The sequence below is a fragment of the Micromys minutus genome, assembly GCF_963924665.1.
Source record: "Micromys minutus genome assembly, chromosome: 11".
Lineage (NCBI taxonomy): Eukaryota > Metazoa > Chordata > Mammalia > Rodentia > Muridae > Micromys > Micromys minutus.
The window spans coordinates 54,803,269-54,824,442 of record NC_137980.1 but is presented as its reverse complement, the minus strand read 5'-3'; the positions used below and the strand labels follow the sequence as shown (position 1 = coordinate 54,824,442).

Genomic DNA, 21,174 nt, shown 5'->3' with positions numbered 1-21,174 from the left:
CATTGCAGGAGAACCACAGCGACAGGAGCTTGAGGCAGCCAATCATATTGGACCCACAGTAAAGAAGCAGAGTGTGGGAGGGGCGACAGGAGCTTGAGGCAGCCAATCATATTGGACCCACAGTAAAGAAGCAGAGTGTGGGAGGGGCGACAGGAGCTTGAGGCAGCCAATTATATTGGACCCACAGTAAAGAAGCGGAGTGTGGGAGGGGCGACAGGAGCTTGAGGCAGCCAATCATATTGGACCCACAGTAAAGAAGCAGAGTGTGGGAGGGGCGACAGGAGCTTGAGGCAGCCAATCATATTGGACCCACAGAAAAGAAGGAAGAGTTGGGGTACTTCAGGCAAGAACAGTTGCTGCCCTAGCCCTGGCAGTCAGGAAAGGCCCTGACAGCGATGAGATTTGGAAGAAGTGATGAGATCAGCTATAGGTATGTCTGGGGGAGGTGGTATTTGAAGATGTGGGCTCTGGGAATAGAGTCCAGTGTGGCTGGAAAGTAAGGGGCAGGAACGGAAAGGAACTAAGCCTGTCACACACACACAGATGGGCCAAGAACACTGCAGAAGCTCTGGCCCACTCCTTGTGACAAGTCTTGGAAGAGCAGACACTACTTGGTCCTTCCCCAAGCTGTGGACAAAATAATCCAAACTCCACTTCTGGTATTGAACTCTTGCTATATGCCAGGGCCCAGTTTCTTGGCAGAGAATCTAGGGACTGTCACTGGCTCTAAGAATGGAAGACATTCTTAACCCTATTTTCCAGAGCAGCAAAAAATGAGACCCCCAAGACGCCGCTGGCCTTGAACTGGAGCCAGATGTCTTTGATGCCAGACCCTGGCTGGCTCTGACCTCATTGTCCTAAAATTCTTTGTTTACAGCTCCCTTTCCTCTGCTGCAGCCAGCCACTCGTCTCATTCATGGTTTTATTTTACTTCCAAGGTCCCCTGTGTCCAAACCTGCCCAAAGAGCAACTGAATGAATGAACCTTCGGGCGGGTCCTCCTGCCTCTCAGACAGCTCTAGTTAGGATCTGGAATTGGGAGGGGGCTGGACAGGAATTCCAAGCCTCCAGAGGGTCAGGAGCAGAGGGGAGGGTGAAACCGGGAGAAAGCGAAAGTGAAGGGAGCTGGGAGCCCCTGTGAGGAGGCGCAGACAGGGAAGGAAATCTCCCGGTCAGTAATAATTCATGGGCTCAGGAAGCAGCCCCGGCTGGAGCGCAGTAGCTATGTACGCGGCTGGCCCTGTGGGGAGGGGCCTGAGGAGGCTACTCACTAAAGCCCTGCCTGGCTGGGTCACGGTCAAATGGTATGGGGGTGGGGGAATCCAGGTGTGGGGACAGACTATCCCTGCAGACCTTGGACTCTGAGACTTTAGGGTTTCCTCTCCCTCTGGCTCTGTCCTAGGCCTGTTTCTGGACTAGATTAGGGGCTGGGGAAACACAGTCCTTGAGCTGGAAAACGTCTTCCAGAAAAACCAGTAAGTTCCTACAAGCTTTCAGCTCTGTGCACTTCTGACCACCATCTGAGACTGAAAACAAACAAACAAACAAACAAACAAACCACGTTATTTTCAAGGCCAAATGGGTGCTGCTTTGACCCGTTCTGGGATGGCACAGAGAAGCAGGTATGTGAGACTGGAGGACCCAAGTGGTCACCATCTGCTCAGTTATTTTTCCCATATCTTCTACAGAGGAGAACGCCCAGACTAAAGTCTAAAGTTTCTGAGGAGAGAAAAAAAAAAAAAAAAAAAAAAAACTGTGGTGGCAGGGCGCTGGTCGGGGTGGGGGCGACGGGAGATGAACGAGGCTTGTGAGGATTCCCAAAAATGAAGATCTGCATATCATGGGCAGTGCCCCACAACCTCAGCTGACCCAAACTGTCCGGTTGGCCCCACCAGGCTCCAGGGTCTGAGAAGGAAAAGTTCACTGTGTTCTGATCTTTATCTTCCAACGAAAACCATATAGTAGAGAGAGCCCAGTCAAATAGTTATTAAGTGACTAGACGGGACTTGAGTTTGTTTTGCTAGGAAAGAGGAGAGAAAAGAAAAAAGATTGTTTTCGCTCCCCTCGGACAGGTCCAGCATCACAGCGCACGCTGGTGAGCTCGTACAAAACGCAGTTTCCTGGGCCACACTCAGAACTGCTAAACGGAACTTGGGCGGTCTAGTCTGAAAAACTGAGTCCAGAGCACTGGCCGCGGTTCTGACGGTCCATCGAAGCGACTGGGACACTGGATAAGACTTTTGAGCGCGGGGTTATGCTCACTTTTGGACGGAGGAAACAGGCCATGCTAACAGGGACCTGCAAGCGGTCTCCCAGGAATCCGGATAGCCCAAACGCAGAACCTTCGGAGAGGGCCAGGAGCTCCGGGGCCACTCTTAACTTGGGGAACCCAGAGGCAGGCGCAAAGTTATGGCTGGGGCGGGGCGGAGCAGGGGGGATTCTATTGGTCCCGCTGGGGCCGTCTCGTGATTGGCTCCTCCCCCAGCTATAAGGCGACGACCGGCGCGGCCGTGGGAGCGCGCGGGAGCGCACGGCGGGGGCGGCGGCTCAGGGTCCAGGCGAGCGGAGGCCCGTGGCCGGGCGCCCATGGCGTTCGCGCTCCTGCGCCCGGTCGGCGCGCACGTGCTGTACCCGGACGTGCGGCTGCTGAGCGAGGACGAGGAGAACCGCAGCGAGAGCGACGCGTCGGACCAGTCGTTCGGCTGCTGCGAAGGGCTGGAGGCGGCACGGCGTGGCCCGGGTCCCGGGAGCGGGCGGCGGGCGAGCGGTGGCGCTGGCCCCGTGGTGGTGGTGCGGCAGCGACAGGCGGCCAACGCGCGCGAGCGAGACCGCACGCAGAGCGTGAACACGGCCTTCACCGCCCTGCGCACGCTCATTCCCACCGAGCCCGTGGACCGAAAGCTGTCCAAGATCGAGACGCTGCGTCTAGCGTCCAGCTACATCGCCCACCTGGCCAACGTGCTGCTGCTGGGCGACGCGGCCGACGACGGGCAGCCGTGCTTCCGCGCGGCGGGCGGTGGCAAGAGCGCGGTCCCCTCCGCCGACGGCCGTCAGCCGCGCTCCATCTGCACCTTCTGTCTCAGCAACCAGCGCAAGGGGGTGAGTGCGCGACGCTTGCTGCAGCCCGGCAATCTGGCTTGGCGGCGAGAGCTGGGATCCCCGTGGAAGCTAAGGGAAGAGACCTCGCGGGGACAGTGTCTCCTGCCCTACGATTAAAGTGGAGCAGAACCTTTTGCTTAACCCCCAAACAGAAAGGGTAGAGGGGAGGCGAGAAGCTCCAGTCTGACTTATTTGCGTTTTTAAGAGATACCTACACTCTGGGACCTTTTTGCCTGATGCTCCCCCTCTGGGCAGGTATTCTGTTGCCCCCTCAATTATCCTTACGGCTCTTCAGATAAAGCACTGCCCACATTTACAGGAAGCAGGGTCTGGGGTTACTAGGTGGGTATCACTTTGAGCTAACATCTTTAATAAATTGTTTCGGGTCCTAAGACCTGACCCAAGAGCAGGAGACTGAGAAGAAAATAGGGACATTTACCCGTACTCTAGAGTCTGGGTCCCCAACCTGTGTGCAGAAAGGGGTTCCTGAAGAGTGCCCAGCCCCCAGGAGAATGTAGGGTTAGGAGGGGACACTGTTGTCTGCTTGTGTCTAAGAGGCTGTCTGAGCACCACAGAGCAGCAGAAGTCTCTGGGGCCCTGTTAGGCAGAACTTCACATAGGTCTACTTGGCCCTAAGCTCTCACCCTTCCATCCTGGGCTTATCTTGCATTAAGGAAGGAATTGAGAGACTGAGGCTCAGAGATTTCTAACCTTGTTTTCCGTTGTATCCAGTCCCCTTCGGCTCCGCTCACGGGTTCTCCTAGCTCCATCCTGAGAAGGCCTCAGTGGCTTGGCCTCAGACTAGTCCTCTGGCTCAGACTGCCAGGCTGTCTTCCCAGTGCTCCGTTGCCTCAGTTTCTCTGACTGGTATGCATTTGAAGGTCCCTGTCAGTGCCCCAGGCTGGGGAGGAAAGGCAGACCTGGGCCTTCAGGTCCACCTCTGGGATGCAAAGGCTAGCTGGGCTCACCACAGTACTCCTTTAAGGCCTTTTGTGCATCCAGACAGATCAGCTGTCCCTAACCACCCAGCCGCTTTTGCTGGCTCTGAGAACGTGTCCAGATGAGCGGGTATGGCCCTACTTACAAGCCATTCAGGTGCTCCCAGGGTAGCATCAGGGCCAGGAGGATTGGACTTTGAGAGCCCAGGGGAAGCCCAGTCCCAGATTTGAGACCAAAAAGCTTCTGTGCTAAATTCCTAAACGTTGTGTGGAAACAGAGGCAGGCACGTGGAGAGGGTTGGGAAGGTGTGCTTTGGACATGCACAGAAGAACCTGGGGATGGTAGTCATGGTTGGACTGCTGGTTCTCAACAGTCCCCATGCGGCAGCCGTTCAATACAAGTCCTCATGCTGTGGTGAGATCCAAGCATAAAATTGCTTTGTTGCTGCTTCGTAACTGCAATCTTGCTACTGTTGTGAATCCTAATGTAGGTGTTTGATATGTGACCCCTGCGGAAGGGTTATTCCACCCTCAAAGGGGTGGGTCTCGGGGCACAGGTCTAGACAAAGAAGTGGGAAGATCTTAAAGGCAGAGGTAGACCCCAAAGTGACAGGACTCTTCCATGTGCTGATCTGTGTTCACACTCTTCATTAAGGCCCCTTAGCCGCCAGGGAAGAAGCCCTGTGCTCACCACACACACCTGCTTGGACAGAAGACCTGGCACTCTGGCCTAGCTAGCTGGAAAGTAGCTAGGAGGGCCTCGTGCCTGCTGGCTGCTGTCAGTATGGGGCTCATTTGTGGGGCAGGGGACTGTCCCATACTTGATAGGGCCTGGCCTGAGGCTGACTGTGGGATTAAGAACCCAACCAAATTTGGTTATAGAAACCATGCTCAGTCACACAGGCTCCTCTGGGAATAGGCCAGAGGGGAGATCCTCGCCAGTGCTGGCCCCTCCAGGACTTGTCTGGAAGATGCCAGATGTTTTGGGGAGCCCCTACACACTTCTAAGCTCTTGAGGTCAAGAAGCTCCAAGGTCCCAGACCCCACCTCCCTCTAATCCTGAATGGTCTGGGGTTGCGGTTGCCATGGACACGTTTCTACAGCTTCTTCCTACAGCTCAGGGATGCGATTAGGTTACCTCTCTGGTAGCAGTACTGAGAGGAAAGTGGATTCTTGTCTCTGCGTGGTTTCCCTCCATCACCAGGGATCCTTTGTGGAGCCATTCCCTGACGGTGTGTCCAGGTCAACAGCAGACGGCTGAGCAGGTGCCACTGGAGGAGGCTGGGAATCGATTATAAATGTTTATTGACCATTGACCGTGTTCTTCAAGCTGCACTAATCTCTTCTCGGAGAGTGTGGTGGCTGAAGCCAAAGGATCCCGAGCGTGAGGCCTGCAGGGCAACCTCGAGAGACCCTGTCTTGAAAAGGGCAGGACTTACATACAGCTCCGCAGTAGGACACGGACTGCCACAAATGAGGCTGTGGGTTCTGTTCCCAGTACTGTTCACGAAGAGCGTTACTGTTAGTGTGTGCCGCCTGTGTTAGCTTCTTTAGCCTGTAAAGTAAGACCATGTTACAGGTGGGGAAACTGAGGCTCGGTCCAGAAGGGAGTGCCTGTTAGAGCAGGAGAGCCTCATTCTGGACCTGGTTAGAACCTCTTCTCAGGATTCTTGGCAGTGGTTTCACTGCACCTGAGAGGGTGTCCATTCCACAGATAAAGAAACTGAGGCTTATGAACATAAACTGTCCCAGCATTCCCACAAAACCCATTTCTCTGAAAGACCTCCAGGCTTAGGGTAGGAGGTTATGTTCCTTGTCTCTGAGGACTTAAGAGTGAAGTTGGGGAGTATACTGTCCCCTAGCCCCGCTCTCCCCGCCCCATCCACCCTTCTTAGCTACTCCTGCCAGAGTCTGTCTGAGAAGCCCAAGCCCCAGGCTCTGCTGGGACCATGGCCTCGGCCCTCAAAATAGCCCTGCCTGTGAATGAACATACTGTCCCTGGGCCCAAAGAGCCTCCAGGGAGGCTGGGATCACATCTGGATGGATCTGCCCCAACCTGGGCCGGGGCAGAGGCTGCAGAGGCAGAGCTCCCAGATGGTCCACTGAGGTCACCATCAGATCAGCAACTCCCAGCCAACTGAGCACTTACTGTGATATTCCATACTATATGGGGCCTGAAAATAGTGACTTGACAGGCTGTGGGTTTCTCTTACTATGCAACTGGTATCTCTGGGCCAGTTATGCAACACCAGAGTCCTCAAGAGAGGAAGTGCTAAGCTGGGCATGGGCATAGACTTGTAACCCAGCACTCAGTCGAAGGAAGGCTGAAGCTGGAGGATATGGGGTTCAAAGTCAACCCAGGCTACATAGCTACTACATACTGTCAGAAGGAAAGGGCTGTGAACTCTCTGGCTCTCAGTGAGGGTCTAACCTATGTCCAGTCCAAGCGCATCGGTGAGAGGGGCGAGGCTGAGGGACGGGTGGCTTCGGGGGCTGCAGCCATTAGCTTGAAACCACACTGACTGGTACCTGCAGGGCTCTAGCCCGAGTCTGGAAGAATGTCCTTCCCAGACACTGCCTGGGCTCCGGGTCTGACAGGGATGCCTTTCTCCTTGATGTACTCCAGGGGATGCCTCCAACATGTGGAAGCAGTTTCATTCATAGAACAGCCTTCCTCTGCAGACCGGAGCTGAGGGTATGCTCTCTGCACAGGGGAGACCCTGGGTGGACGCAAAGCAACCAGAAACCTGCTTTCTGGGTAGCCGAGGCAGAGGCTATAAACACGTGAGTGCGCACGTGTGCACTCACATACACATGAACAGACACTTCCCAGGTGCACACGAATGCACTCACACACACATCCTAGGCAGGAACTGCCAGGGAGCTTTTCTTGCCCTTTTTTGTAAAATACACTTTACAGTGTTTGAAGTGTATGGCCTTGGAATATAGCTCAGTGGTGGAGCATATATTTAGCATGTACAAGGAGGTTCTGAGTTCAATCCCCAGCATCTGCTGCCCAAAATGTACATATTATATATGTATTAAGTCTGGGGGCTCTGTTTTTATTTTGTTTATGTAGCTCTGTCTAGTTTGGAACTCACTATGTAGACGAGGCTGGCCTCAAACTCACAGGTAAACCTTCTGTCTCTGGGACTCTAGGCTTCCAGGAGTGTGTCAGCACACCCAGCAAGTATTAGATTTCTTAAGGCAACAGACTGTCAGGTTGGGAAGGAGCGATGTAAACCGTTGTAAAGGAAGGTGCCCATAGCAACGGCTAACGCACATCCACACACTCCCTCCCCAAAGTGGCATTTACCCCCCTCTGACCTGCCGTTATTCCTAAACAGTGTCACTCCATGAAATTCCCTGTTAGTCCAGAGTCTCTTGTGCCTTTTCAACAGAAAGTTGACTTTGTGACTGAACTTACTTCTGTTGCTCAGCACATACTTCCTGATCCACCCTCCTGACACCTCTTTCTCTCCTGCAGGGCAGCCGTCGAGACCTGGGAGGCAGTTGCTTGAAAGTAAGAGGCGTAGGCCCTCTCCGAGGGTCTCGGAGATGAACCTGGGTCCCTGCAGTGTTTTCTCCAAGAAGCACTCCAGAGAAAGAGGCCATGAGCCAGCCCCTAGTTGGACAGGGGAGAAGATTCCAGAAGCCCAAACCACTCCTGCATCGTATAGGGACCAGAGGACAATGGCCTGGATACAGGGCTCACCTTGGAGAGCCATGAGGACCAATCTAGCCATCCAGGCCTAGCTGGCCAGGGACAAGGCAGAAATTTTAGAAAACCAAAGACTATTTTTGAAAGTGTGTGTGTGTGTGTCTGTGTGAATGTGATATGTGAGCGAATCGGTGGGGTGAAAATAAAAGTATTTTTAAATATAATGGTGTGTATCCCGGCTAAGTAAGGGGGCAGTGGACAATGAGGCTTGCAGACAGATTCCTCTTTAGGACTTAGATCGTGACATCTGTGGTAAAGGCTCTAGGCCTTGGTTGGGAAGCTAGAGGCAGGCTCTCCTCGCGGCCTTTCTTTGGCTCAGTGTTATGAACATATATGTATATATACATATATATGTATATATACATATATATATATATATGCACATACTGTAGCTGTCAGAAACACCAGAAGAGGGCATCAGATCCCATTACAATTGGTTGTGAGCCACCATGTGGTTGCTGGGAATTGAACTCAGGACCTCTGGAAGAGCAGTCGGTGTTCTTAACCGCTGAGCCATCTCTTCAGCCCATTTATTTTTGAATAAGGAAGAGACCCATGGTTGAAATTCAAAAGCTACTAGAGGTCATGTGGTATAGTGTCTGCTTCCCCCACATTCCCATGTCAATTCTTCAGTTCCCATATCACGGGCCTTTACGGTACCCCGCTGCCCGTCAGTGGAGCTTGCTGCTTTGCAGAGTCAGTCTGGAAACAGCCCCATTCTTCGTTAGCTGCTTATGCTGCCTTGTGTGAACGTGCCTGTCTCTGACCTACCTCTCACCGGAACACTGCCACCTAGCCTGCATGATCTACCTCAGTGCTGAAAGCAAGTTCATATCCACCTAGCGTGGTTTTGGGAGACTGGTCTGAGGAAGGAGACAGATACCCCGAGTCGGTCTCCTTCCGAAGCTAAAGCAGGAGCCCTTGAGATGGCTCAGCATTGAGACTTGCCACCATTCTTAACAACCCTAGCTTTAATCCTTGAGACACATAGGAAGGAGAGAACAGGTGCTCACAAGCTGTCCTCTAACTTCCACATGTGCCCCCCACATACATACACACACAAAAAAAAAAAAAGTGTGACCAAAGGGAGGGACAGAGCAATCCTTCCTGTGACTGGGTGGTGTGCCAGCAGCCCTGGGAGTTGGCACCCATGTTTCCACTGCAGATGCATCTGAGAACTCTAGAGCTCAGGGAAGCAGGGGGATCTGGGTTCTCTGGCTCAGTCTAGGTGCCTGATCAGAGATGCTCAGAGAATGCTAGGAGGAAGGCTGGGAGAGGCAAGAATAACAGGCAGCCACCGTGATCTCAGCACACCATTGTTAGGCCCTTTCTTTTCCTATTTACTGTGCCTGGTACTCCTAGGAAACGTCTAACCCTCTGGCAGAGGCTCTGTGAGGCTGCCTATTTGCAGATGAGTAGACAGTTGGCCTAACACAGCTGTGTTAGTCTCCACAGGATCAAGCCAACCCACTCAGTGCTCTCTACAGACAAAACAGAAGGAAGACAAGGAAGCCCAGAAATGTCTGTCTCCCTTGTCACATAGGCTAGAGCCAGTGGACACAAAGGAGATGGGTTCCTAGAGGCCACACTGCCCAGGAGACCTACCCCCACACCCGCCCTCTCCCTCAATTCCCGGTGTCCAGGGACACTGGTCTTGCCTGTCCTGTGTCCCAGAGCGCCCACACTTCCCCTCCGGGAGCTAATTAGGAAAGCACATTGCTCTCCCTGCGCCTACCCTACTCCAGGTATCGCAGCCTCTGGCAAAGTCACAGGAAGAGGACTGTGACCTTGTCAATGGCAGGAAACCTAGGAGGGGGGCAGAGCAGACACTTGGGTGCTCTGGGCTTGAAGCCCACTTCTGCCACCAGATTTGCTGGGTGACCTGGGAAATGATGTTTGACCCATCTGGGCCTTCCCAGCCCAATCTCTTAACAGGCCATAGCACAAGAACAGAAAGAGGAATGCTTTTACTTTGTGAGACGGTTTTTAAAGAGCTCTGAGCAGTGAGCAGTAATCTCCAGCTTGTAGCCAATGGTAAGCAAGGAAAAGCACATGCCTCCCTCAGCCCTGAATCTCCACAAGGCAACAGCTAGGAGTCTCCCTGTGGATTCTTCCTGAAACGCCCTGTGCTAGTTTCTGTCTCTGCAAAAACCAGTATGTATTGGTTTCTCTGCTTGCGTCCTTATTGTAAGAGTTCAGGCTTTTCATAGCTCTAGCAACAGCAGCTATTCCAAAGACTATGGCAGCACACATATCCTGCAGTGTCGGATAATCTGGACACACAAGTATAGTTCCATGACCGCTAAGTTTAATCTTGTCATCCAGACGCGAAGCGCCTTACAGTCAACTCAGTGGATTCCCACCACCCACTTGCACCCGTGGACACAGCAAGCGCTGGAGACGTAGAGAGATAACTTCAGAGCCTGCCGTTCAAAAAGTGTGGCCTCAAAACCTGACAATCTATAGCCTTCCCTCCCAGAAGCCAGTTCCAACTCAGTAACTGCTAAACCGGGTCATAGGGGTTCCTGCCAAGTATAGTAGGCAAGTTTATGCGTGTATGTGCGTGTGCATATGTGTGTGTTTGAGGGAAAATGTGCTTATCTATGTGCCTGTGACTTGCCTTATTTTGCACAACAGTGACATCGTTTTGCACACTTTTTTTTCCCTCACAGTATAGTCCTTACACTTCTTCCCACACCCTTGACGTTCTAGGAGCTGTTAAACATTTCACAGCTACAAACTGTTCTGCTCTTTGTGGCTTGTTTCTTTTCTGGGCAGTGGACTATGTCTTTGTGGGCTATAAGGCTAGCTCTTCCATGTCTCGGGCCAAGCTTAGCTGTGGACCAAGACCTGTGAGGATCATTTTCTTAATGGGGCTGATTCCTCCCCACAAAGCTGCCCTTTCTAACCCCAGGGTGGGCTACCCCAACAACAACCTAGACCCTCAGGATGGCACCACCCACCCCAACCTTCCTAGACATATTAGCATGAGAATGCTTTAGAAATTCACAAGAGGAAACAGTAGAGCAAAAGGTTTCCTAGAAGCCCCAGAGATACCTGTCCCTATTAACCCAGGACTCTCTCCCTGCCATGCCACAAGTTGCTCCTGGAAAACCCTCAAAAATCACTCGAAGGCATAGGAAACTGAAGCCTAGACAGGACCAGTGATGGGCCAGGATCACATAGCGCTTGAGACTGAGCAAGGCTTAGAACACTTGCCCATATATGGTTCCGTGATCAACCATTAGGTTAAATAAAAATAAATCTGAAAGTGTAGGTCAGTGATAGAGCACATGCTTCCCATGCATGTGGCCCTGGGCTTAAGCTCCAGCACCCCTAAATTCAAACAAACAACAACAGAAAAAAAAAAAAAAACAACCCTGCAAAAAAGTTCCCGTCACAAGGAGGAAGACCACAAATCAAGACCAGCCTGAATAGACAGCACGTTTCAAACTTAAAAAACAAAAGAAGAGAAAGATAGAAGAGAAGAAGAAATGTGAAGGTACTTTGAGTTTGCTAGTTATGTAAGAGAACATCCTTCTGGTGAGTACTCAGTCTTCTGGGGGGGGCTAGTCATCGGTTTAGAGCACCGGCTGCTCTTCCAGAGGGCCTGGGTTCAATTCCCAGCACCCACATGACCACTTACAACGTTCTGTAACTCCATACCAAGGTCTGATGCCCTCTCTTGGTCTCTCTGGGCATCAGGCACACACATGGTATACAGATACATGTGTAGGCAAGACACCCATACATGTAAAATAAGTATATCTGAAAAGAAAAAACCAAGAACTCACAGTAAAAAATAAAGAAATAACCAACACCTATAAGCATGCATTTAACTGAAGAAACAAATCATGTAATTAAAAAACAAACAAGTGTCCCTCTGAGGTCAAGGAGCAAGGTACAGGCAACACTGTATCCTCAAATGAATAAAGAAAGAAAGAAAAAGAGATGCTGGTGAGAGAGCAGGGTAAAGCAAGGGGGGCAGAAAAGCAAGGGTTGACAATGCCTGGGTGGTACAGCACAGGGTCATAAAGAAGACCGAGAGTGGGTAAAGGCGTGGGGTCCATGCCTCTGCACCCCTTCTGCATCCCTTACCTCCTCTGTATATCAACTGCAAACCACAGCGGTCACAGCAGCTGCCATGCTGACCCAGTGGTTTCTTGGCCCCTCTACCTAACTCCATTCCCGATAGTCCGATGGAAGACAGAACCCCCCAGTGGACTCAGGTGTCCTTACCAACGACTCTCAGGCCCCCATGCCCTCAGGATGCCGAGGTGGTCCTGGCCCTTGGGGCCTCATGCCACTGTGATTTATGTCCCTGTGAGCCTCAGCAGCTGTGAGCTCAGGTCCCACAGGGCAGCCGGCCTGGGGGGAGAAGTTTTTGCTTCTCAGCGTATCTAATCCAGACCAGACTTACAGACCCCATGGGTCTGGGGTCAGGCTCCCAGGGGGCCAGGGTCAGAGGACAGGCCAGCAGGGCCTGGAAACTAGGAGTCACAGGCTAGCAGCAAGAGCCCTAGTCTGATTATGGTTGCTTACCCGTTCTGTGTGATCCAGGGTGGGTGTCTGCCCTCTCTGAGCCTTGCTATGCCTCACTAACACAACTTACACATAGTAGAATAGAAGGACTTTTTAAGCTGGGATGGACCCACCTTAGAGTGGTAAAATATCCGGTGTTCTCTTATCTCAGGTTGGTCCTCATACAGCCCAGGCTCACTCAGAACTGACTGTGCGTCTGAGTTTGAACTCCTGGCAATACAGGTTCCTGATTCTTCTGCTTCTGCCTCCCAAGTGCTACCAGCTCAATTTATATGGCACTAGGAATCGAACCCAGGGCATCGTGCATGGCAGACAAACCTTCTCCCAACTAACCCACACCCCCCTAAGAGCTGCCTTTGGTTTTGTTTTTGACCAGTCACATCCCCTGTCTTTGTTGTTCTGTTTTTGTTCGTTGTTTTCTCTTGTCATGTCGTATTTTAGGGACTCTATCTCTGCCCTCTGTCTAGGCACTGACCATCAAACAATCTGTACTGCAGGTTTAACAAGCCTGCATGACACTTACCACGGCCTCACGTTCTAGCTGAGGAACTGAGGGACCAGGAGGTTGAAGAGTTTGCCTGAGCTGGGTGTTCTGTCTGCATAGACCTGCCAGCTCTCACCCACCAGCGGCCTCAGCATCTCCAGATACACGGCTCACTAGACCAAGGCCCTGCTTTGAATGGCTTACAGAGAGAGCCTCACCTGACCTTGAAACATTCACAGGTAGGTATTGTAGCCAGCCATGTCCAAGATTACTCAGCTAGACAATTCCAAAGGCAACATTCAAACCTAAGGAGTCTCACTCATGCATCCTGGGTCACTATAGGAAGTAAAATTCAGAAGGCATAAGACAGAATTTAACACCATGGACCAACATCCCTCGGGCTCAGCATGTCAGACATCAGTCAACAAACATTCGAGAAACTTCTCTGTGGTCCTCATAACACACTGGGATGCTAGTGTGGATGTGTGCTTGCCTGACATGCATAGGGCCCTAGTTCAAGTTCTAGCATCCCCACCACACACAAAATGAGGCATGTGGGACCTTGTGCCTGGGAGACCAGAGCCAGGCCAGTGTGCATCGGAGGGCTCCTGGCATCCCCTAAACATCCACTTTTCACTGTGGGGGGCAAGAAAGCCAGATACCCTGCTAGACAGGAGGTGGTAATAGCAACACACACCCTGCCTGACTCTAAATGTCAGACTAATAATGCCCTGGCTCTCCCAGGCACTGTCATGGGTCTCCAAGACTAAGGCACCAAGTAACAGAAGCCGACTATGGTCCAGGTCCTCTGAACCCAGGACTGGGCTTTTTGCCTCCTGGCTCTGCCATCTTCATGCTAAGTGAAGAGGCCATACCTGACAGTCACCACTGCTGAGGCCTCCAGAACTTTCCTCCCACTGGCTTAGTGGACACCAGTGAAGGAACCAGATACACAGTCACCTCATGCTATGTGTACAGACTTGCAGCCAGGCAGACTTCACCCAAGCCAAAAGGCTTAGGGACAGTCTGAGGTCCTATGGTCAGGGGTGCATCGTAAGACTCACAAAGGGGGGCCCCGTGCTTATCTCTGCTAGAAACCAAGACTGGAAGTTGTTGATGACTGGCTTATAGCCAAGAGCAGTAGGCCCAGGTTTTGGCAAAGGTGAGAAAGGATAAGAAAACCTCTTATCACCCAAGCCCAGAGCCTCAGGGTGTCCCAAGCCCAACCCAGAAGAGAAAGGATGCAGGAAGGATGTGGAGAGGGAGGCAGGAATCAGTCCAGGAGCACCCTCAAGTCCCCTCCTCACCCCACTCCATTACTCCCACTGGAGTTCTCTCTTCTCTTTCCCTCTCCCCTCCTCCTTTCTTCTTCCCAGCCCTCTCTTCCCTTCCCCCTCCCTCCCACCCTCCCCACTTCTGCACCCCTTCCAATTTCCTCTCCTACTTTCCCTCTCCCCTTCTCATCCTCTCTCTATTTTCCCTTCTCCTCCCCCTCTCTGTTCTCTCTCCCTGCCCAGGCCCACTGCCTCTGCTAGCCCCTGCTCCCAGAAAGCCCTGGAAAGGCAGCTTTCTTTGAGACAGGAAGGTGTCCTCAAGTCTCAGGAAGGAAAAACAGTCAAGCTGAACCCAAGACCGTCTCCAAGGGGCTGGGGCTGGCTCCGGGCCAGGGCTGACATCACCTGGGAACGGCTGCCTCCGCAGCTGCAGCCCGCCTCCTGGGGCGATGCTTCTGCTATTTAAAAAATAATAATAATACTAAAAAAACTTTTCCAGTCTGGTGTTTTTAAATGTGCTTTATATAGTGGGCCCTGGGGTGTGGGCGAGTCAATCCCCTCCCGTTTGTCCTCACAGACCGGGTTTCTCACACCGCACTGGGCAGCCTTCCGAATCCACAGCTATTTCCTGGGAATCCGGTGGGATCACCCTCCAAGCCCTTCAAGCCCTATCTGTCCCTGATTAGCTTTTGTGTATCTCGATGCGCTCCACGGCAATCTCAAAGAAACAATACTAACGTTCGCCCATGCACAAACTCAAAAATCCCTTATGGGATAGAGTGAAGGCTAGTCACTCGTCCCCACCTCTGGTGGAGTCCCCGTTTCTTTTCATCAGTAAAATCGTCTGTAGTGCTTACTGTGCGCCTGCCCTCTGCCCAGAAGTCTCACAAAACTTTATGAGCAAGGGTTTCCAGTGGCCATGACCTTGTAAACATTGCGGAAGATAAAGCCGCGCCCACAGTCGCCCCTCCCTATTGAGGGGAAGGAGTTGAGGTGTGGTCTCTGTATGGGCTCCGCAATCCACCCTCCTCAGCCTTCTAAGGGCCAGGACTCATAGCTTCCCTGGCTCCCCTTTCTTTCATAAAGATAGAGTGCGCTGCTACTTAGTAATATCTTGGAGCCAAGCTGTAGTGGTACACACCTCTAATCTCAGCACTCCGGAGGCAGAGGCAGGAGAATTTCTGAGTTTGAGGCCGGATTGGTGTACAGAATGAGTTCCAGGACAGCCAGGGCTACACAGAGAAGCCCTGTCTTGGAGAGGATGAAATACACACTGTATATGTGTATGTGCATGTATGTGTATGTGCATATGGTGTGTTGATGCATGGCAGGATCCATGGTTGGTATGTTCAGACTGGATATGAAGGGTCTGGGAAGATAATGAGGGAGGAATGTGATCAGAGTGTATATGTGTGTGAAATTGTAAAAGAATAAATACATTTCTTTAGAAAAGAGACTCCCTCCAGACTCTTATAAAAATAGCAGGCTTGGCTGGGCAGTGGTGGGGCACATCCTTAAATGCCAGTGTGGGCAGCAGAAGCAGGCTGTTCTCTGTGAGCTGGAGACCACTTTGTGTACAGAGTGACTCCAGGACAACCAGAGCTGTTACGCAGAGAAACCCCGTCTCTAAAAACAAACAGACAAACATACAAACAGACAGACCTTTAGGCCATAGTGGTACACAGTTATGCCAGATATTCTGAGGCACAAGGTTCTCTTGATCCCAGAAGTCTGGGCAACAGAATGAGAACTTGTCTTTTATTTTGGTTTTTTAAAGTGTGTGTGTGTGTGTGTGTGTGTGTGTGTGTGTGTGTCGGCTGGAGAGATGGCTCAGAGATTAAGAGCATTGGTTGCTCTTCCAGAGGACCCAGGTTCAATTCCCAGCACCCACATGGTAGCTCATAACTGTCTGAACTCCTGTTCCAGGGAATCTGACTCCCTCACACATGCAGGCAAAACACCAATGTTGTTGTTTGTTTTATTTTGTGGCAATGAGTGTTTTGCCTACATGTATATATGTTGGGCCACATAGGTGTGTTTTACCTACAGAGGTCAGGAGAGAGCACGGGAAGCCCTGGAACTGGAGTTAGGGATGATTGTGAGACGCCACATGGATGCGAGGAACTAAACCTCTGAACTCTGTGAGAACAGCAAGTTCTCTGAGCTGCTCATAGCCATACCTCTAGCCCATTGTTTCTTATTTTAAAAGGGTGTGAGAGAGAATGAAAGAACAGAAGAACAAACAAAAGAAAGGGAGGAGAGAGAAAGAAGATTGCCTGTTGTTTGGAGCTTAGAGAAGAGTAGCTTACTGTACATGAAGCCCTCTGTCCAGTTTTCTGCACAGACACACAGGAGAAAGTAACGTGACTGCTTCCTCCCATAACGTTGCCAGGCAGCAGACTAGGACTTAAAGATTTGGGGAGCACTCTTCCCCCACTCCTGCCCATGCAGTCCAGAGCTTGTTTGTCAAGCACTGCTCACCTTACTTTTTAAAGCAGGATCTCTCACTGGCCTGGAACAGTGAAATGAAACTCTCTGGCCACCAGACCCCAGCAATCTTCAGACTCTGCCTCCTTGGCTCTGGGATTCTAAGTGTGTGTGACCACACCACACTTTTTTATGTGGCTGTGAAGGTTCAAACTCAGAATTTTCAGGCTTGTACAGTAAACACTTTCCTGACTAAGCCATTTTCCTGGCCTTAAGCTGACTCATTTCTTTGATGAACATAGTGAAAATATGACTCGCAGAGGAAGTGGGGAGTCAGTGGTTCTGAGAAAGGGAGATGCTTGTGAAGGAGTAAGCCACAGCCTGGAATGGTCCCATGCAATGCCTACCTCAGCAGGTGAAGTGCAAGAGGGGCCGAGAGAGTATGAGAACAGAGAATGAAGTCTGCATAGCATGAGCCTGGTCAGGGAAGGCTTTGCATGGCAGTGATGCTGGGAGGGTAAGAAGGGAGATGGAAACAAAACAAAACCCCGCCATGAAGAAGAAGATGGCTGCAGACAACAGGGAGTCTTGTGATAGCTGTAAAGGTTTGGGATCTTGAGGGGAGAGAAGGGGCTGGAGAGCTGGACAGGGACAGTCTGAGACCCAGGGCACTTAGGCCTCACCAAAGCAATAGCTGGTCATAGCAACAGATGGAAGAAACAAAACTAAACAAAACTCTGGTGACTAAGGCAGAGGCTGCCTCAACAGGAAGAAGGGAGGTTAGTTGGAGGCCATTTGTATCAACCGTGTGAAACCTGGTGACCTAGGCTGGAAGTGAGAGCTCAGTCAGTAACTCACTTGCCTTGCTGAGTTTGATTCCTGCAGAAGCCCTGTAAGAAAAGCTGGGCACCGTGGCATGCATTTGTAATCCCACCTTTGGGGAAGTAGAGACATGCAGATCCCTAAGGCTCGCAGGCCAGCTAGCCTAGACTTTGTAGTGAATTCTGGACCAATGAGACTCTGACTCACTCTCAACTGCCTGTGTCCTCTCATCACAAATCATTTTGTTCTAAAGATTTACTTATGTATTACATATAAATACACTGTAGCTGTCGTCGGACACACCAGAAGAGGGCATCAGATCTCATTACAGATGGTTGTGAGCCACCATGTGGTTGCTGGGACTTGAATTCAGGACCTCTGGAAGAGCAGTCGGTGCTCTTAACCACTGAGCCATCTCTCCAGCCCTACAAATCTTTAAGAACACTTTTAAAAACTAGAATATAATTCCATATTTTCCTTCTTCCCTTTACATTCTGATCCAAAGGCAGCAGGCAGGGCTTTTGAAACTTCAAAGCCCATTAGAGACAGACCTTCTCCACAGGCCACACCTCCTCCACAGGCCGCACCTCCTCCACAGGCCGCACCTCCTCCACAAGCCACACCTCCTCCACAAGCCACACCTTCTCCACAAGCCACACCTCCTCCACAAGCCACACCTCCTCCACAAGGCCACACCTCCTCCACAAGCCACACCTCCTCCACAGGCCACACCTCCTCCACAGGCCACACCTCCTCCACAAGCCACACCTCCTCCACAAGCCACACCTTCTCCACAAGCCACACCTCCTAATTCATTCCAAGCAGTCCCTGGTGACTAAGATTCAAACCTGTGAGAATATGGGGGCCATTCTCATTCAAACCAGCACATTATTGAAGGTGTAAGAAGGGGAAACCATTTCTTTTCTCCCTCCAGCCCTTTCCACGCACCCCCACCTTGCTCATTCTCAAATTCATAGCCTCTAGTCCTTCAGTTGTTGCACGCATACATACATACATATATACATACACACACACATATATACATACATACATATTTTACCTAAATATATGCACTCAATCTGTTCAATCCGTGTAATGTCAGTTGTCTGATTTCATGGTTGCTTGTTTGATACTGGATACTCAATCTGGGGCTCTTTCTTGGGGAAGATTATTTCTCTTGCTTTCAGCATTCCTTGAATTTAGTACTGTGTGGTTGAAGCCCCGTGAGGCAGGGAGTTATGCAGCCCAGGTTGACCTTGAACTTACTATGTATCTAAAATGACCTTGAAGTAATCTTGTAATATCAAGCCTGGCTTACAATGTGCGGTGGGTGGAGTCCAGGCCGTAGTGCATGCTGGGCAAGAACTTTACCGAGTTACAACCTCCATCCCCACAAACTGCGTTACATTTCATCCATGTCTAGGTACCTCTACCTACATTTTCCCCTCTTTTTTTGGGGGGGGGGGATGGGAGGAAGTTCAAGAAGAAACAGATACAGTGGTCAAAGAAAATGTTAATTCTAAAAATAAAAAATTTCCCTAAAGAAGGAGGTGCTTATCAAGGTACAAGAAGTATAGAGAACACACACACACACACACACACACACACATGACTGTACCAGAAAAGAAAGTCCTTTTAGTACATGATAATCAAAATACCAAATGTACAGAAGAAAGTCTATTAAAAATTATAGGGAAAAAGACCAAGTAACATATATAGGTAGACTTATTAGAGTTATACCTGCATTCTCCGTGGAAACTATAAAAGCCAGAAGGGTCTAGACATATGTGCCACAGACTCTAAGAGACCATACATGTCGAGCCAGACTACTATACCCAACAAAACTTTCAATCACAATAAATGGGGGAAATAAAACATCCTATGATAAAACCAAATTCATCTATCTACAAAGCCAGCCCTACAGAAGACGCTAGAAGGCGAATTCTAACCTAAAGAGGTTAACTACATACAAGAAAACACAGGAAATAAATAATCCCAGACAAGCAAATCAAGCACACCCTCCCCACACATGCACACATATGCACAAATGCACTCACGCACGCACTCACCACCCCAACAACAAAATAGCAGCAACAACACAAAAACCCACCACTGCCCCAGTAACATCTGTCTCTTTCTATGATCTCAGTAAAAAAGACACAGATTAACAAAATGGATGCAAAATCAGGGGCCATCCTTCTGCCCCACCCGAGAAACACTGGGTGACATCAAGGATAGACAATCCCCCCTAGGCAAGGAATAGAAAAAGATATGGACCTAAGAAGCAATCTAGTTGCCTTTTTAATATCTGACAAAATAGACTTTAAGCTAAAACTAACCAGAAAAGATGGGAAAGACACTAAATGTTTATCTAAGGGAAAAAAAAAAAAAAAAACCACCAACAGGACATTGCAATTCTTAACATCTTTGCCCCAAGCATAAAGGCACCCAAGTTTGTAAAAGTAACACTACCACAGCTGAAATCACACACGGACTCACACACTTATAGTGGCAGACTTCAGTACCCCACTCTCACCAACAGGCAGGTCATCCAAACAACAACTAAACAGATCCCAGAGTAACATGTTATGAACCAAATGGACATCGAGATATTTCACCCCAACACTAGAGAATCTATGTTCTCAGCACCTCATGGAACTTTCTCTGAAATTGACCATATGCTTAAACAGAAACCAAGTCTCAACAGATACAAGAAAATCTGACCACCATGAACTAAAGCTCGGTATCCTCAACAGAAACAACAGAAAGTTTGCACACTCAAGGAAACTGAACCACTCACTACTGAATGAAAAGCAGAAATTAAGACAGAAGTTAAAGACTTTCGAGAGTTGAATGAAAAGAAGTACATAACATATGTGGGGGAAGAGGGAGAGGGGGAGGGGGAGGGGGAGGAGGGAGAGAGGGAGAGAGAGAGAGAAAGAGAGAGGGAAAGAGAGAGGGGGGAGAGAGAGCTCATATTGATAACTAACATCACAACAGGAAGCTCTAGAACAAAAAAAAAAAAAAAAAAACAGACTCACACCCAAAAGAAGTGGATGGCAAGAAATAATTACACTCATGGTTGAATTAAATAAAATAATAGCGAACATACTAAATATAAAGAATCAAACAAAAACAAAGATAAAAAATTATCCACCTTGATCTAGTAGGCTTCATTCCAGAGTTATAAGGATAGTTTAACATACCTAAATCAATAAATATAATCCACCACATAAACAGACTAAAAGACAAAAACCACATGAAAACCAGTAAGATTGACAAACCATTAACTAAAAGGCAGATAGGAAAATATCCAAATTAACAATATTAGAAATGAACAGGTCGCTGTTCATTTAACAACAGGCACTGAATAAACCCTGAGAGTCATAAGAAGATACTTTAAAAACCTGTACTCCTTCAAATGGGAAAATCTAAAAGAAATGGATACTTTTCTTAATATGTGCCACTTGCCAAAGTTAAATCAAGATCAGATACAATTTAAACAGATCTATAGCCTACAACCCCTAGCGAAATAGAAACAGTCATTAAAAATCTACCAACCAAGCCTAGGACCAGATCATTTTTAGAACAGAATTCTATCAGACTTTCAAAAAAGAATTAATGCCATTATACCTCAAATTATTTCATAAAACAGAATTAGAACATTGTCAAATTCATTTTATGAGGCCACAATTATTATAATCCCCAAACAGCATAAAGATTAACAAAGAAAGAGAATTACAGATCAATTTCTCTATGGATATAGATACAAACAAGAAAACACTTGCACACTGAATTTAAGAATATATCAGAAAAATTATCCACCTTTATTCCAGAGTTATAAGGATAGTTTAACATACCTAAATCA

General features: G+C 49.6%; 1 protein-coding gene across 1 annotated transcript; it reads left to right on the top strand.

The window, feature by feature from the left end:
• Positions 1-2,533: 2,533 nt before the first annotated feature.
• TCF15 (transcription factor 15) lies at positions 2,534-7,887 on the top strand. Its single transcript, XM_080925412.1, has 2 exons — positions 2,534-3,098; positions 7,524-7,887. The coding sequence occupies exons 1-2, from the start codon at positions 2,586-2,588 to the stop codon at positions 7,596-7,598; spliced, it is 588 nt and encodes a 195-aa protein (XP_080781538.1). The 5' UTR covers positions 2,534-2,585; the 3' UTR covers positions 7,599-7,887.
• Positions 7,888-21,174: the final 13,287 nt, after the last annotated feature.

Coding starts and splice junctions, on each gene's coding strand:
- TCF15 (XM_080925412.1), top strand. CDS start 2,586: ATGGCGTTCGCGCTCCTGCGCCCGGTCGGCGCGCACGTGCTGTACCCG. Junction 3,099..7,523: donor TCAGCAACCAGCGCAAGGGG/GTGAGTGCGCGA, acceptor TCTCTCCTGCAG/GGCAGCCGTCGAGACCTGGG.